Source organism: Equus przewalskii, chromosome 29 (assembly GCF_037783145.1).
Source record: "Equus przewalskii isolate Varuska chromosome 29, EquPr2, whole genome shotgun sequence".
Classification (NCBI taxonomy): Eukaryota; Metazoa; Chordata; class Mammalia; order Perissodactyla; family Equidae; genus Equus; species Equus przewalskii.
This window is the reverse complement of record NC_091859.1, coordinates 30,053,501-30,072,462: the sequence shown is the minus strand read 5'-3', so window position 1 is coordinate 30,072,462 and position 18,962 is coordinate 30,053,501. Positions and strand designations below refer to the sequence as shown.

Sequence of the window (18,962 nt, the reverse complement as noted above, 5' to 3'; positions counted from 1 at the left end):
CCATATTATATTGGATATAACGAAAGAGAAAAATCCTGAAAAAGAGTAACCTAGAAAATGTCATTGTCTTTCCCACCCCTAATGTGTGCCGCGCACCCTACAAGGCACTTACCACACCTTTTATCAATTAGTTCTCAGGACAGTCCTAGCGAGGCATTGTTATTCACATTTTTATAGCCAAGGGCACCAAGGCTCAGAGACTTCAGTAAACTCAGAGGCACACAAGTCAATGTGGGAAGTTCAGATTCAAACACAGGTATATCATCAGTTAGGGTTCTTTGGTTGCAAAGCATAGAAACCAATTCTGGCTAACTTAAGCAAAAGTGGAATTTACTAGAAAATAATAATTAATAAATTAAAAAGGAATTTACCGAAAGCATAAGCATTTACTAGAAGGATAAGAATCACAGAAAAAGGTGAACTGCTCAGCCTCGAACGAAAAGGAACTAGAAGAGTCCCAAGGATCCAGGAAGGGAGGAGTAATGGGCAGTCTCTCGCATGCCTGGCTGTCAGGATGAATCAGTTCCAACCACTTCTTCCTTTGAGTTACTCTATTTGGGATTCAAATTCTCTGAGGAGAGAGTATGACTGGCCTAGCTTGGGTCATATGCCTGACCCTTAGCTGCGCAGGAGAGGGCACCTGACTGACCGTCCCAAGAAGACTGCCCGTGGGGAGGGGCTGTCCCCAAAGGAAAATGAGGAGGGTAATCGGAAGGAGGGGATGCTGGACAGACATGAACGGTGGCAGTCTACTCACCCAGTCCTGATAGGCTCCCAAGTCCAAGCTCTGTCCACTACTCTAACTACTGCTGGCTCAGGAACCTGTGCCCTAACCGCACCAAAGTCTATAAAGAACAACTACAGCAAAACAAGCGCAGGCTTATGAAACAAGGTAACGCCCTCAGCTAATGTCCCTGCATATCCCCAAAAGACCAGACACATAGCTTTGTACCCCTACTTCCCAGACAGCACCTGAGCTTAATAAGCCCTTAATATTTCCTGAGTGACCAAAAGGCATCTACTTTTCTATTGGGTCTAATGTCATTTTATTTCTTCATGCCTCCACATTTTTATTCTTGCCATTCCTCAGCCTATCTCCTTTCCTCCTTCACCCAAGTAACACAATCCTACTCATCCTTTAAAATTCAGTTCACAGCAACGGGATATAATGGGTAAAATCATGACTGTTGGAGTCAAATGAATTCTAACAACTTTCAAGTAAAAAACAGACTCCACCACTATCTAGCTTGGGGTAAGTTACCTGGTCTCACTAAACTCCAGTTCCTCATTTGTTAAATGAAAATAATAATCCAGCCTCATAGGACTGAATGTAGTTAGAGCCTTACACACAGTACACCTATTAAAAAAATAATGGCTAGCATTTATTACTAGCATAGTCAGTTGTTATTAGCAATTCTTTCTGCTTTCACCAGCAGACTGAGCACTCTGCAGGCAGAGACTGACTCCCATTAATCTTTGAATCCTTAGTACTCAGTATGCATATTCATGAGGTGTTTGCTAACTGAATTAAATTTATCTTAACAATGAAAGAGGTTAAAGCAGATTCAAAAATAAAAACAAGTCTATTTCTTTCAAAAGTAAACATAAAGAGACTCTTAAAACCTCTTTTTAGAACTTATACCTGCACAGCCTTCCTCCATCAGAGGAAATATAAACACATCGATCTGTAAGATTTGTTGAGATGGACACAAATTCATTGATATATCCTGCTCTTCGCATCAGTCGAAATGTATTCACTAGCTTCTTATGGTCTCGAATGACACCCAGGATGTTACCTAAGCAGAAAGAAGAAAGAATATTTCTCACAGGAATAAAGAATATATTTAATTGGATTTAAAATATCCACCCAATAAAAATGATAACCAGCATTAAGTAATAATTTAAAAATACTGTTATTTCCACCCGCAGCCAGCCCACAAGGCTGTAGGGAAGCTAACACAGTGGAGTGGATAAGGGTGGTCTGAGGGACCTGAGGCTAGGGCCAGCCCCACCACATGCTAGCTGAGTAACACTGGAAGAGCTGGCCTCATTTTCCTCATCTGTCAGCACCATGATGGAGGCATGAACTCGCAGTCCAGACCTCCTGGGTTTGAACACTGGCCCTATCACCTCCAAAGGGTCAGTGTGAGGATTAAACGAGTTGATCTTATGTAAAGCACTTAGAACTCTGCCTAGCACCTAGTAAATGCTGTGATTAAACTACTCCTGCTGTCATCATCATCTGTGAAATGAGCAAAATGGACTTTGCCTCCCAGGGATAACAGGAGGATTCAGAGGTATCAGGTGAAAGTGCAGAGTCAGGGCTCATGTAGCATTAGCCACAGGGATTCACTGAACGAGGCAGTCAGTGAATGGCCCCGCTTTCCTTCTCACCAGCCCACGCAGTGAAGGAGTCATACCTCCCAGAGAAGGAGGAAGAGGGGGAAGAGGTGGGAGCTCAGTGGTCAGGACGAGCACACTGCGGAGGGACAGGCACCAGACCACCAACCACAGGCAGGAAGGACGAGGCACACTTGCTGTTGAGTGTCCAGAGGACTTAAAGCCCGTGGGGAGGAGTATGTGAAGGAAGATCTGGAGCAGGAGCCGAAGGAGAGGGACGCTCTAGCCACAGGCTGTTGACAATCAAGCACTGAGTGGCTGAATACGTCAACTCACTGCCAGGGTGGATCTGATGATTTTTGCAAAATGCTTCACATATTTAACTTGAACTTAAAGACACCATCTTGAGCCTTATTCTGCTGTGGATATTCTGGCAGTTGCACAAGGGTGTAAAACAGCCAATCTCTGCAACGTTACCCTCTAGCTCTGACAGCTGTATCCTCTCAGAACCTGGATGACCCAGCCAATGGAATAACTGTTTCTGTTACCATTTTTCCTACCTTTAAATTAAGGTCAACCTGGGCCCAGAATTAAAGTATATTTGTACTTTAAACACATGGATAATAATTGATTTCCCCCCCCTCCCCCACAGACTGTTTAGGATCAACATGTCTCCATAATGTACTCACCATTGAGGAAGACAAGAAACACATTTGGGTAAGAGAGCTCTTCCCCACATAATAAATTCACATCTTCTACGCCCAGGTTACTGGCTAATTTAACAATGGGTCCATCTTCCATGTCAGTCGTGATGTGTGTCATAAGGGCCAAGTTTTTCACCAAACCACACGCCTAAAAAAATGAAAGATAGTCATTTCTAAGAATGAACATTAGTAAAACAAAGTACAGTTTGTGTCTGAAAATAACTCACCACTTTGCTGGCGGCAATGTAAAGCAGTACAATCTTGTAGGTGACGCTTTGGCGACTCACACAAAAGCGTTAAAATGTAAATTCCCTTTAACCTAGAGCAATTTATCCTAAGGTAACAAGCAAGGGTATAAACATAGACTTAGGCACAGAAATGCCCGGCATAGTACTATTTGAAATGGCAAATAATGATGGCCTCATAAATGTCTCCCCAAAGAAACTGACTACATAAATTTCTATTCCCAGACAACAGAACATCACAGTCATTAAGATGACATTGTACAAAAACAGTAAAGGAAAACATTGATAAACGTGGATACATAAAAATATAAAACTTCTGGCCTGAAATGAGAGACAGTCTACAAAATAACTGGCCAGGACTCTGTAAAGCTTCTTGGTCATAAAAGGCGAAAAAGGACTGAAGAAGTGCTCCAGATTAAGAGACTACGGAGACTTGACAACCGAAAGCGATGTGTAATCCTGGATCAGAAAAAAGACATAATGGGACAACTGGCAAAATCTGTAAGGTCTATAGATTCTAGCACTGTTATCAATGTTAACTTCACGAGGTTGATAACTATGCTATGGTTATGTAAGATGTTCACATTTGAGAAATCTCGGTGAAGGATTATGGAAATTCTTCGTACTATCTTTGCAACTTTTTTGTATGTTTGAAATTATTTCAAAATGAAAAGGAAATAAAAAAACATTTTTAAACTTCTATACAACCCAAAAAAAATCTAAAACAAAAACATAAACAAAGATGTAACAGAGTGAATAGAAAAAAACACTTGAGACACATGTGGCATGTAAAGATTATATCTCCAATTCTTAAAAATCATGCTATAGTGATGCACAAAATAGGTACTTTATCGAGGTCAGGTGAAGCAATCTCTGGGAAATTTAGTGTCCCAAAGCTTAAGGTATATTAGTTATGCAAATTTGACTAGCTGTATAATTTTAGTGTGAATTTCCGTACAGTTCAAGAAAAATCAGGAAAAGAATGATAATTTCTAAAAATCCTAACTCTGCATGGACTCCCATTTTTCACCTCTCCTGAGTCATAACAAACTCCTACACTTTGGAACTTCTACCTTTTACTGTCATAATTAACATATTTATTCATTCAGCATATATTTATGGGGCCTCTACTTTGAACAAGGCTCTGTGCTAGGAGCTTGGGCTATAATGGTGGACCTAACAAGGTTCCTTCCTCTGGAAGTTTAAAATTTAGAACAAATAAAATCAAGTGAAATCAACACTGGTTAATACAGGGAAGGGGCCGTGGCACAGGAAGTAGTAGCTGCCATGGAAGGAAGCTATTGAAACTCCTCAGTTTAATGTTTAGGTAATTGTTTGTGTTTCCTATATAAGTGAGTTGGAATCCACTTCAGATCTTAGACAGCGTGCTCCCAGTTGGCTGCAGGTGCAACTATGCTGTCCTCTAAGCACACCTAAAGATGATAAGGAGTCGCTTAAAAAGAGCTCCTCGTGGGCAAAGGTGATGGGTCTGTCAATTTTCCTTCACATTCTTATCCCCTATTCATTGCGTGGTTTGATTCTTGAGATAAACTAATAGAATATTTGGACCATATTTCTATTTAGGTAAGATACTACACCAAACGTTTCTGTAGGTCTGGTTTTGGAATGCTACTGATGTCATTCTGACAGGCTGCACCAAGATTCCTCTGCCAGATAAGTGGGTGACACGAAAGAGGATATGGCCTGGGGGAATGGGAGCAGAAGCAGACATCACCATTGGTATTACTTCTGATGTAGCACAGACTCCTCAGGTACCTTACCTCTCCTTCAGGAGTGTCCGAAGGACAGAGCATTCCCCACTGAGATGGCTGGAGGGATCGAGGACCACTCACTTTTCTTGTTTTTTCAAACTGGGAAGAGATTCTTGTCATCATGCCCAGTGCAGATATATATGACAAACGAGACAGCACTTGAGTCACACCCTGGCGGTCCATTTTAAATCTCTTGAGAGACCAATTTCCCTGCAGAGAGAGGAAAGACATAAGACTATCCCTAACCCATTCACATGGTGACTGATACTTTGCAGTCACTCTGAGAAATTCTTCATAGGAACTGCTTGTTTGTGAAATTAGAGCCATGACGTATATTCAGAAATCAAAATGTCACAATTAAAATTAAAATTTAGCCAGATCATTCGCTGAGGTTTTCCAGGAATTTAATGAATATCTATGTCAGCAACCATCTCAGAATGCTCTGATGTATCAACCATATCACATCAGAGCAGTAATATTCTGAAAAACAAATTATATCCTGAACAAGCCAGTTCAACCAGAGATTTCCAATGGAAGCAATCAGCCAACTAATAGAACACTAGCAATTTCTTTACACATTTAAGGTAAAACTAGCCTGAAGCTCAAAGAGAGAATTTCATATTGGAATGTGCCATTATTTGGATGTCTTCCAAAATTACTCTGAATTAGAGGAAAATATAGCAACAGAAAAACAACTCTAGGGGCCGGCCCCATGGCTGAGTGGTTAAGTTCGTATGCTCGGCTTCGGCGGCCCAGGGTTTTGCAGGTTTGAATCCTGGGCACGGACATGGCACCGCTCATCGGGCCATACTGAGGCGGCATCCCACATGCGACAGCTAGAAGGACCCACAACTAAAAATATACAACTATGTACCAGGGGGCTTTGGAGAGAAAAAGGAAAAATAAAATCTTAAAAAAAAAAAAGAAAAGAAAAACAACTCTAACAGTAATTATCAGGGATAACGAATAAATTGTAGGCTTCTTAAAGCTAAAAACTACATATATATTCATATTAAGAAACAGTATATATCCTGTGGCTATCACGTCAATCTTAAAATAGATTCATATGAAATAAATCTTGAACATCAAATTTACTTTATCTCCTACGCATTAAATATATTGTATTACATCAAGTACATTATTTTATAGTTGTATTAATTGCACACATTACATATTCTCAAGGATAGTTTAAAGATTAAGGTTAGGAACTATTAAATTTTCAACTCATGGTAATATGAATTAACCATAGAAAATAGTATGCATAAAAAGGCAAAGCAGATAATTAAATGTCAAAAAAACAATTCATTCAATAATTTTTCTGATTTAAAAGAGAAAAAATTACATCTGCTAAACAGTGGCTCTTCATTTTTCTTTTGAGAATCTGATGAAAGCTGTGACTGTTCTCTTGAGAGAAATGCACATAGGACCATGAATATAAAATTTTACATTCCATTTCAGGGGAGGACTCGTGAACCCCAGGTTAAAAACCCTTATAGCAAAAAAACTGCTAGGGTTTTAGAAGCAGATAAGGTAGCCTGTTTGAATTGAAATATGTGACTTTGGGGGAGCTTCCTCACAAATTAAAGTTTAATTATTATTACTGTGAAGATCTATCACTTCAGAATCTTGAGTTTTTGATAACATGGAAAAGAGCTAAATTCTAGGGAGAAACTCTATCCATTACAAAGCAAAGAGACAGAGCAAACACATTTATTCCACAAGTTAACATCTTCTTACATTGCTTATTAACTCCTCTTATGCCTTGAATGCGAATGAACCTAGTAAACTGACTCATGCCCAGAGGGTAAAAATATGTAAGGTAAATAAATATTCAGAGCTAAGCTCAGGCAGCAGCTGTTGCCGGATAGGAAGGAGATGGGGAGTGAAGCCAAGGTGTTCGGTGAGAGAACTTGTTCCAGTCTTCTGCAGGAGCATTACAGAGGAGAGAGAAGAGGAACAGACAAGGGGTCTAAAACTGCTCCTCTGAGAAAATTTATTTGTTGAAAATATTCTACTAATGGCAACACACAGAATTTTAGGAGCTGATCTTTCTCTGGTTGCCTACAGATTGGGGTACACCTGCAACAAGGCTACTACTGATTTTCCTAAAAAGTAGTCTTCTCCAGGAGGTAAAGCAGTGTCACTTAGGGGCAAGAGAACAACTTAATTACGACCTGAAAATCATGGGTCAGAAAGTAAGAGAAAGCAATTCTAACAGAAATGTGTTCAAGTGCTCTTCGGAGGCTGCTCTTCAAATATGGAGGGATCTACTTTCAGACACATTTGGGCCGCAAGAGCTTAATGTGCCTAAGCAGGCACAAAGGCCTGGTTCACCTTGAGTTTAGACGTAGCTGTCACTGCAAGGGCTGCTCACAGAGACCCACCGCAAATTTCTAAAAGTCAAGTTTGCAGCGAGTCGGCCACTAATTCTTCCATTGTTAAGGGAATCAACGTGCTACACTATACTATTCCTTTGTTGGGGAAAAATCCCATCCATAAAACTAATTTTATGTCTGGCATACAATAGAGGAGCCAGACTTCATCAGATAGACCTATAGTTGGTACGCTCTAAGAAAGGGAGCAAAAACCTATCTGATGACCCTTTATGAACAGCCAGAGGCCTTCAATACACAGCAGCTGTGGGGCCTGAATTCATCGCTCACGTGAGGAACAGCTGACAGCCCTTTGAGGAATATAACCCTACAATGAAATGAAACATTCTGTACTGTTTTGAACAAAAGCTGACATTAATAAACCTATTTGTAATATGTCAGTTTTATTACAGGAAAAAAAACAGGGAAAAGGATCCATTAAAAGAATGGCTATTAATGATTATAAGGGTATCTATTTTCGTACTGCCTCATGTAACAGGAACTATAATTTGGCAAAAAAGTTATATATTAACAAAATTCCTACTGATAATATTTAAACCATACACTATCTTTCAAGGTAGAAAATCTGTGACTCGTAAGCATCCCTTTAAAAATATGTATATATATTTCACCTACATTCTCAAAGTACTTTTAGTTTCTATTCCATTGAATAGGTTTACAAATAAGTTACAAAACCCCGAAGAATTGACTGAAGACTCACAGTGGAAATGGCGTTCACCATGCCATTTGTAATCTGGTCTTGACGCATGTGTTTCACAACATCAAACTGGGCTGCTCTTTGCTTAGGAATCACCTGGTCTGCAATCTTCTTCATTTCAGAATTAAATTTTTTAAACAAATCTTCAAAAAGAAGAGATAAAAGCTAAAAAAAAAAAGTATATGGTAAACTTTCAAAATGCATTAATAACCTATTCAATAAACTTCGTCTTCATTAAACTGTTAAAGAAAACATTAAGAAACTGTTTAAAACTGAAAAAAGTATTTAAAAATTCAATATGATAAATACGTAGAAGATTTCTATGTGCTTATCGCTATACTAGGCGTTGGGAATGAGAGCAAAGATGATGACATAATCCCTGTATTCAAAGACAGTTAATTTAAAACAGTCACTCCTAGACTTTGAGATTTCATTGACCAGTGACCTAACTTTCAATTTTACAAAGAAAGATTATTAAAACTCAAAAAGTGGGGTGGGGAGAATTACCATTAAAAAGTCTGACAACACCAAGGATGGATGCCATCTGGACCTTCTTAGATCGTGGGGAAAAATGCAAATTGGTACAACCACTAACAAAACAGTTTGCCATCATCTACCCATCCCTATGCCCGGCAGTCCCGCTCTTACTATGTCCCCTGTAGCAGTGGTTCTCGAACATTAGCATGCACGGTAACCATGCTGAGGGATTGTTAAGACACAAACTGCTGGCCTTACCCTTACAGTATCTGATTAAACAGGTCTAGAGCAGAGCCCAAGAATTTTCATTTCTAACAAGTTCCCAGGAGATGCCAGTGCTGCTGGGGGGTGGTGGGAGGGGCACCTTGAGTATCACTGCCCTACAGAAACACGCCTTTATGAGCACCAGGATACGTACACAAGATGTTCATAGCAGCACTATTTGTATCAGCTAAAAACTGGAAACCATACAAATAATATTCAGCTAGACAATTTGTAGCATACTCAAATAATGGAACACTATAAAGTGATGAAAATGAACAAAAGATAACTAACCACAAAATCATGGCTAAATCTTAAAAACATAACATTAAGTGAAAGAAGCCAGACACAAAAGAAAATATATGAGACGATTTCATTTATATAAAGTTCAAAGACCTGCACAACTAAGCTATATTTTTAGAAAGGCATAATTAGGAGGCAAAATTCTAAGGAAAAGCAAAGACTCGAATACCATAAAAATCCAGTTAGGGATGAGACCGTGGAGGGGAAGAATTATGATCAAGCAGAGGCATGCTGTGGGTGGTGCACTTCTAGAGTATTAAAATGATTTCATTTCCTGACCTAAGTGCTATTTACAAAGGTATTTATTTCACAACAATTTAAGCTGAAATTTACGTTTTATGCACTTTTCTGCATTATGTAATATTTCTCAATAAAAACTTTGTAAAATAAAATACTCCTCACCAATTACTCTGACATCATCTCATTTTAAAAAGGACATTTCAACATCAAAGAATGGCAAAGCAAATACTCTCAGAAGAAAAACAACGAAAGTAAATACAATTTTCTTGATGAAATTCATATCATCCACCCTTACTCATTACTCTCCAGACCAGTGAAAAGTGGACCACAGCCTCACACCAATCCTCAGACCAGTGCCCAGGCACCACAAGCCTAAATACGCAGAGAAAGATATAAACACAATAAAGACCAAAATAAAGTGTGAAACAAGATAGTTCAGCCTATGCAAAAAAAAAAAAAAAAACCAAAAATCAAAGTGCTTAAGCCCCTACACTAAGATTATTGGGAAAGGATTAATCAATGATTTCATGGAACAGATGAACAGCAGAGATGGAAGGAAGGCTAGAAATGAAAGGGAGTAGAGAGTTAAGAAAGATTTGCAAGTTCCATTTCCACTTAGGACGGAGAAAGCCACAAGACAACATCCCTTCCAATCTAATAATAATTTTTAAAAAAAGATGAATCATCTAAAAAATCATAAATTTCTTCACTCTAACAGAGGTAAAATTGCAAGGCAACCAGGTGAACTGAATTACAAACGGTGACAAGCCTCTCCAAGGAGAGATGGGACACATGACCGAGTAAAGGCCTGCCAAAAAGAAGAAATCATTTAAAATTTTAAGGACTTCTTAAAGGCCAAGTGTAGGCTAGCATGAAAGCTACGAATCTTTTGGAGTCCCAGACACAAGACGATCTACATTCGCTAACAAGTTCTTTTCCGTTAGTGCTCATGAAAGACTAGAGTAAGGCAGAAGACCTGAGAAAGACCTCTTTGTTGGAACAAGCAACAGAAAACCCTATCTACTTCCCTGGACTTTCCCTCACATGATGCAACACCTTTAAGCCACTGGAGAAGGGTCAGGATACCCTCCTGGTGATGGTCCCAGGCAAGGGTAACCTGCACTGAGAGAAGGAAGAAGCAAAAGCTGTCTGTCCCTCAGGATGGAGGAACTCCCCCTGCTCCCACCATAAGCCCTGCACCCAGTAACAGGCAACAGCAGTCCACAGCTGGAGGAAAGCCAGCAAACCCTCTGGCCCCTGATTCCAGGAAAATGTACAAGGCCAGACAGAAGCAGAGAAGTCAAAACATCCTTCCCTGAGGGAGGAGCAGGAAACCCGCTTGGGCCAAAGACCCTGCACTGATACAAAGCAAGGGCAGAGTACCACAGGGAAGGCCAGCAAACAAAGCTTTCCTATATAAAATCAGGGCAAAGGAGAGACTGCCTCCTCTCACCACTCCTATTCAACACTGTACTGGGGGTACCATTCACCGCAATGGGGCAAGACAAAGAAAGAAAAGACGTAAGTATTGAAAAGGAAGAAATAAATCTGTCATTACTTACAGATAACATGTTTGTCCACATAGAAAATACCAAAGAATCTAAATCAAAACCCTACTAGAACCAATAAGAGAGTTTATCACGCTTGCAAGATACAAGGTCAGTATACAAAAAGCAATTGTATTTAAAACATTACTGAGAGAAATCAAAGAGAATCTCAATAGGAGAGATATACTATGTTCATGGATTAGAAGACTCAGTATTATTAGATGCCAATTCTCCCAAATTGATCTGTAAACTCATATGCAATCCCAATAAAAACTAGCAGCCATTTTTTTTAAATGGAGATGGTAATTCTAAAATTTAAGTAAGAATGTTAAAATTCCTAAGTTTACAATGACAGAAAATGAAAAAAAAAAACCCTTCACTATTCACCTCTGGAGGAAACTAGAGAGCTAAATCAATATTCTGCAAACTGGCTTAAAAAAAAAAATCTAGCAAGCATTTATCCTGCTTTTGCCATATAAATTACGTCTCAGGGTAACCAAAGAGATGATAATGAAAATATTCTTTATTGAAAAATTCCAGCTAAAAAATGCAGAAAGAATGAAACTACTAGAATATCAGTACTTTGCATGCCTTTAATAATCTTAAATAACCAATAAAGGAATGATCATCAGCCGCTAAATGAAACCATCAGGAGAAAAACTGATGGGGAACTTTACAATGGATGAATCAGGGCCCCACACACCTAAACCCAGTGATCAATTCCAGTGGCACAAAAAGCAGATATGACCAGACATTCTTCCTGATAGGATACAACAGAAACTATACGCCACCACTGATGACGTATTCCAGGCAAAAGGAAAAAAACAACCTGGAAAGGATGTAGCCCCTGAATTTAACTCCCAGTTTACAAGAAATTTAGAGGAGAGAGGACTATAGGGGAATATATATGTTAAAGACACCATGGGGGTACCATAAGCAAAACCCAGGATGTGGGAAATTCTTTAGGACAAAAGGTCTAGTTTTTTTAAGAACACACACAGACACACACACACAGAAAACCTATAAAACAAGAGGAATTTAAAAGACCTATCAGCCGAATGCAATATGTGAGATATGTTTGGATCCCTATTTCAACAATCCTACCATAAACAAGAATATTTATAAGAAAATCAGAGAAACTTGAACACTTAATGAATCCTTGATGATATTAAACAATTATTCTTTAAAAATTTTAGGTGTGAAAATGGTGTTACGATTTTTTTAAAGTCCTATGTTCTAGAGACACATTTTTAAGTATTTACAGAATGTGATTTGATATCTGAGATATTGAAATGATCTGATTTGACGGCTTCGATTTGTTTAAGCAACCTCATCTGCAGAACTGGAGAGAGCTGAAGAGGGTACAGACAAAACAAAATTGACCTCTACTGATAATAATTGAAGTTGGTGATGGATACATGGGAGCTAATTTTACTATTTTATTTTCGTATATGTTTGAAATTTTTCTTTTTAATATTTTTATTAAAAATATCTCGCTCAACATCACTGATCATCAGGGAAAAGTAAATCAAAACTATACTAAGATATCACCTTACACCTGTTAGAATGGCTATAACAACCATGACAAAAAATAACAAATGTTGGAGAGGTTGTAGAGAAAAGGGAATCCTCATACACTGCTGCTGGGAATGCAAACTTGTGCAGCCACCATGGAAAACAGTATGGACATTTCTCAAAAAATTAAAAATAGAAATACCAGATGACCCAGCCGTCCCACTACTGGGTATCTATCCAAAGAACTTGAAATCAACAATACAAAGAGATTTATGCACCCCTATGTTCACTGTAGCATTATTCACAAGAGCCAAGATGTGGAAGCAACCCAAGTGCCCATCAACTAATGATTGGATAAAGAAGATGTGGTGTACATATATACAACAGAATACTACTCAGCCATAAAGCATGACAAAATCGTCCCATTTGCAACCACATGGATGGGACCTTGAGGGTATTATGTTAAGCGAAATAAGCCAGATAGAGACAGACAAACTTCATATGATCCCACTCATATGTGGAAGATAAACACATGTACAAAGAGAACTATTTAGTGGTTACCAGGGGGAAGGGAAGTGCAGTGTGGGCACAATGCGTGAAGGGGCACATATATATAGTGACTAACAAATAATAATGTACAACTGAAATTTCACAAGGCTGTAAACTATCATAACCTCAAGAAAAAGAAATCTGCCAGAAAAACCCCTGCAGTATTTAGAAGCAAACATAACAAGAGAGGTGCAAGATCTTCATGGAGAAAATTATAAATTCTTAGTGAACCACATCAAAGAAAATCTAACTAAATGAAGAGACGAAAATATTCATGCATAAGAGGACAACATATTTTAAGATTATTAATTTTCTCCAAACTGATCTACAATTCCTATGCAACTCCAATCAAAATCGCTAGAAGATTTTAATGAAAATTGACAGACATTCTAAAATTCATATGGAAGACGGTAACACAGCCAAGACAATAAGGTGAATGGACTAATGAATGCACAGACAAACTGACCAATGGATAGAAGAGAGAGTCAAGAAATAAACCCACGCACATATTAAAACGTGTTATATGACAGAGGTGGCATTTCAGGGCAGTGAGGAAATGAAAGGCTATATAATAAACGGTGCTGGGACAACTGGTTATTTGGGAAACCAATGAAATTAGATTCCTTACTTCATTCCACGCACAAAATCCATTCCAAGAGGCTAAAGAACAAATATCAAAGGCATAAATTTAAAATATAAAGAGCACTATTAAAAAGAAGAAAGGGTTGACAAAATTGATCATAATTAAAATTATAAACTTCTAGACATTAAAAGATCCCATAAAGTTTAAAAAAAATAATACTCCAGATTGGGAGAAGGTATCAATAACACACATAAACTGACAAAAAATCAGGATCTAAAACATACAAAAAAAATCTTGAAATCAATATGGAAAATGCAAACAACCTAAAAATAATTTCAAAGAAAAAAACGATATGGTCAATAAGCGTATGAAAAAGAGGCTCAACCTCATTAGAAATGAAGGAAATGAAAATTAAGATCACAAGGAGACACCACTTTACACCCAGTAAATAGACAAAAATGTAAAAGTCTCATACTAAGTCCTAGGAGGGAGACCATCAGGAACTCATATACAACGCAATGTACAAAGACGTGGGAACTAGCTTGACATTCTCCAGTCAGGCTGAAGATTGAACCTGACTCCGTGACTAGGCAATCCTAATCGTAGCAAGTCTTGCATATGGGCACCAGAAGTTATGAATAAGAACGTTAGTATTTAAAAAAAGGGAAACTATACAAAGTCCTTGATCTGAATGAATAAAGTAATATTTATCATTTATATCATATCTTCCCACAATGAAATACAAAGATAAAACTGAACTACATGCAACAATATAGAAGAATCTTAAAGACAATGTTGGGTAAAGAAAAAAGTTGCAGAAAAATGTGTGTGGTATGAACCTACTTTTATAAAGTTCAAAAATAAGCAAAACATACTGTAATAAAATATCTTAAAACTTTAAAATTAAAATTTAAATGATGCAGTAAAAAAATAAGACCAAAAATTCAGGATAGTGGGGGGGAAAAGAAGAATGGAGTAAGGAAGAAATACTTAGGTAAATGAACGGTACTGATGATGGTCAATTATTAAGAATTACTTAAGTTGGGTAGTGGATTTGAGGGTGTTGATTTTACTTGTACCCTTCATAACTTACGTATATGTACAATTTTTTATTTTTTACGTCAAAAATTACATAATAAAAATTCAATATTAAACTATGGTGACATATCTAAAACAGTGTAATCATGGAAGCCAAATCAATGGAATGGAATAGGAAGTCATAACAACAGACTAGGATGGTCTGTTCCTGAATTGGTGGAGCAGCTCCTCTGAGATGGACTAGCCTGCTGATAATAACTATAAGCTCTAGACAAAACATTAAAACTATCTAAAGGCACTGGAGAGTGTCGAAAAGCAGGCAGAAACTGGATGAAGCCAACACTTATCAAGAGCGAATGGCTCCGGGTGCATTTCCTGTTTCCAATGCTTTTCAAGGAAAGGTAGGCCACATTGGTAAGCAGGGTCCAAGCTACATCCAAGCTTATAGTCCAAGCTAAAACTCAGAGATCCACAGCCTTGCTGCATTGAAGAACCAGAGGGAAAAGATCTGAGCCACCACAGTAGCTGGAAAGTTAGGGGAAATTCACAGAAAGGAGAGAACCACAGGGAGAAAATCTCCAAGTTATGCGTATAAACTTTGCCCAAAGCTCTGGCTGACCCCTGAACTACACATTGAGAGGTGTGGCCCATGTCCTCCCACTGCCACAAATGTGGGCGGAGGTTGTTGACTGCTTTATCCAATAAAGTTAAGGGAAGCTGTGATTTTTAATACTACGTCATTAAGGCCACGCAGGTGCCATCTTATTCATTGGAAACACTCACTCGGAGTCCTGAGCCACTCTGATGCCACAGCACTGGAAAGGGCGGGTCCTAGCTAAGACCAGCGTGTCAACCCGCCCCACTACCCTCTAGCAGAATACTACCAACTGACCACATGAAACGGCCTAGTCCTGCCTGAATTCCTGAATTGTGAGGTTTAATGAAATGGTTATTGTTTTCAAACACTACTTTGGGACAGCATGCAATGCAGGAACAGATGACCAGAAGTAAATAGGTGGCTTACTACAAATAAATAGCAGGCAAATTCTTCAACAATCAAATATAACAGACATGACAAATACTTAGATTCCCCTACAAAATTAATTCTATTAGTTCTTTTTTCTCTAAGGTTTTTTCTTTCCTTTACAGAAGAAGAAACAAGTTTGATATATTTATAGTCTAATTACCTAACAAAATAGTAAAGTAACATTGGAGAGGTAGGGGCATTATATTCATACTAATTATTTACTTAAGGATGAATTCTGAGATTCAATGAAACCTTCCAAGCCACTAGAGAAGAAAGGATTTCCTAAGCGGAATTTGATTTTACACTTTTCTCCTTAAGTCAGACATGTCCTTCCACTCTTCTACTCTGCAGATAGGAAAGGCAGGATCCTGGACTTGAATTCACCAAGCAGAAGTGTTCTAAAAAGAAACCTTCCTCCTCTGAGAGCTTACTCCTTCCTTCCACTCAGACCCAGCAGTTCCGCTCACGGAAAGAAGGAATATGGCACTGGAAGCAGGTGCAGGGGGGTGGGAGGGACGAAGAAGCCCATCGCAGCATCTTCCTGTGGACACTGGCGAAAGGAACTTGAACAAGCATCCTGAACAGAAGCAAAGGCCCTTCACCTAAACCACAAAAGCACAGCTCTGTTTTAATTAGTTCCTCACTCTTAGACTGCTGTGTCTCAAATTATGACAAAGTTCTTTAGATCCCAGTTGAATTTATTGCAGCCCCTGGTTAAACACAAATACTAAACAAGTAAAAAGTAAGAACACACCCCACAGAGCTACTGCCTCATTAGTACATTTCTCCCCCCTAAATTTTCACTTTAAGAAAAATAATGTTCTCCAGTTCACAGAGCAGTGAGAAACTACATGGCCAAGATACACAATAAACCACATTATTTAGGTCAAGAGTGAAATGATGAAAAGGGATGGAATGCTGGTGATAATATTCAATACCTTTCATCACCAGTACGAGGCCTTTTAGCCTGCTTAAGACAGGAGTACTAAAGAGCAAATTATATTTAAGGAAAAAATGCTGACAGCTCATCAATTGATTTTCAATGAAAATGCTAAAAAAATTAATAAAGAAGTTAAGCTGCTGAAATACAGTTTCGCCAATTAGCTTAATGTCAGAGAATTCTAATTAGGCGTCCTGAGATTGCTATTTAGTGTTTAAGCCTTCAGAGTGCCAAATTCTCCTTTTCACACAAACTGGTTGCAAAATTAAAGACATTAGGCAGCCTTAATTACATTATCAAAACAGCTGGGATTAGGCAATCTCTGAAGTCAAGACGGCATTCTTTTGTCACAGGGTGGAAATCCCTGGCTTTCCAGGGTGCCGGATTTTTGGTGCCGTTCCATATCTCACCCATACAAAGCAAGCTGCATTAGAAACAAAAAATTTGCGGACAAAGAATAGAGTAATGCTCAGCAAATAATGAACACATTACCGAAAAAGAAAAGGTAGGTGAAAAGATTAAGCCTGAAATCGGTAGGTTTTGCTAACACCTCTACTGGCGGCTGGCCTGCCAGCCCTCTGGTGGCAGTAAGACTGAGGGAAAGCTCTGTGAACCTGCTTGGCCATGGGATACAGCTCTGTTATCTAAAGCTGAAGCACATTTATACTCTCTCATCCCATGGGGTGTGAAATTAGCAGCTATTGTTTTTACACATTTTTGCCAACACAATGCCTTTTATGTCTTTACATTGTTTATAAAGCGATGTTTTCTTGCACATGGGAACACTCTTTCTAATTCTAATTTTTTAAGCAACAGGATAGTCTCTCCACTCCTCTCCCCTCTCCCGACTCCACTCCTTATTCCTCTAAACAACTAATGTTTTTTTAATGGACTCATTTAACAGCATGTTTTTTTCCAAGTAAGAAACTGTAAAAATTGAGATTGATGGTAGTGAGGATACCCATAATCCCCTGAAGAGTGATCAATCTGAAAGTGGCCAAAAACCCACCAGCTGGCATCAGCCATTAACCAAACAGAACATCCCCAGTAGTTAAGACACAAACTTTTCCCCAAAATCTACATTGCTACCATTTTTTAATTCTAGTTTTTAAATTTCAGTTGTGGTAATATCTGCTATCACCCTAGCCATGATCATCTGTCATCTGGAATATTGCCACAGCCTCCTAACGGGTCCATTCCTGTCCTATTTATCTCCAGCTCAGATCTTTCTAAACTGAAAATCGGATCACGTCACTTCCCTGAGTAAAACTCTCCAGTGGTTTTCCACTGCATGTGAAATGAAATCCAAAACCCTTTCTGAGACCTACACACTAGATCTCCACTTCCTCTCTCAGCACCCCCACACCTCAGGCCCTCCAGCCACACCGACCCTCTTCCAGTTCCTCCAGTCCAGCACCTGCCTGGGGACGTATGTGCTTGTGTGCGTCTCTTGCTGGACAGCAGTTCCCGACGTTATGTGAGACCCGCTTCTCCTCATCAAAGTCTCAGACAGAATGTCTGAGGGCTCAGTTTAAAATGTATCACCTTTGCAAAGAGATCTTTTGTGACCATCCTGACAAAAGTAACACCCCTTACCTCCACCAACACCCCAACGCCCTAACACGAACCTAACTTTTGGTTTTCCTTAAACTCGTAGGACCATCTAATATTATCACATTTATTTACTGTTCACTTGTTCATTGTTTGTCTCTCCTACCAAAATGTACTCGAGAGCAGAAGCTTCACCAAGGCTCATTCACCACTGTGTCTCTGGTGCATAGTACTTTATCTGGGGATAGAGAGATGAATACAGATGGTTCCTACCTCAATGAGCTTACAGTCTAAAGGGGGAGAGAAGCACGTGGGTCAAGAATTATACAGTAATTCAGCATGCCAATAAAGACTTGAACAAAGTACCAGTGGCATTGGGAAGACAGAGCAACTAACTACTCATGGGGTTCACGGATGGCTTCAGAGAGAGCGACTTAAAGAATGATGAATGGGTAGGAGCTCCTCATTAAGGGGAAGGTGAGGGGCGTTTAAGGGATGAGGGAGGGGCAACTTAGGTAGAAGGCATGACTCAAAGGCATGGAAGGATGAAAGAGCATCATGGTGTGGTTGGGAAGATGTAAGTGGCTCGCACTGGCATGAGATGAGGCTGGAAAGGCACACAGGAGCAAGATCATCAAGGACCCCACAAGCCCTGCTAAAGAGTCTACAGTTCATTGTATAGAGCAAACCGTGTTTACGAATTCCACAGCAGAGTTTCAGGGGAAGGGCAAGCAGGCAGATTAAAAGCCCTTACAGCCCCCCTCAACCAGAGAAGCTTTC

At 39.1% G+C, this 18,962-nt stretch overlaps 1 protein-coding gene across 1 annotated transcript in view; it reads right to left on the bottom strand.

Annotated features, from left to right (window-relative positions):
* The window catches only part of POLR3B (RNA polymerase III subunit B), a 115,935-nt gene that overhangs the window by 54,496 nt on the left and 42,477 nt on the right, over window positions 1-18,962 (bottom strand). Inside the window, exons 13-16 of the mRNA XM_008527009.2 lie at window positions 8,155-8,316; window positions 5,071-5,271; window positions 3,030-3,192; window positions 1,643-1,796 (exon numbers count right to left, since the gene is read on the bottom strand). Coding sequence (XP_008525231.1) covers window positions 1,643-1,796; window positions 3,030-3,192; window positions 5,071-5,271; window positions 8,155-8,316 — 680 coding nt within the window. The remainder of the gene's footprint in view (window positions 1-1,642; window positions 1,797-3,029; window positions 3,193-5,070; window positions 5,272-8,154; window positions 8,317-18,962) is intronic.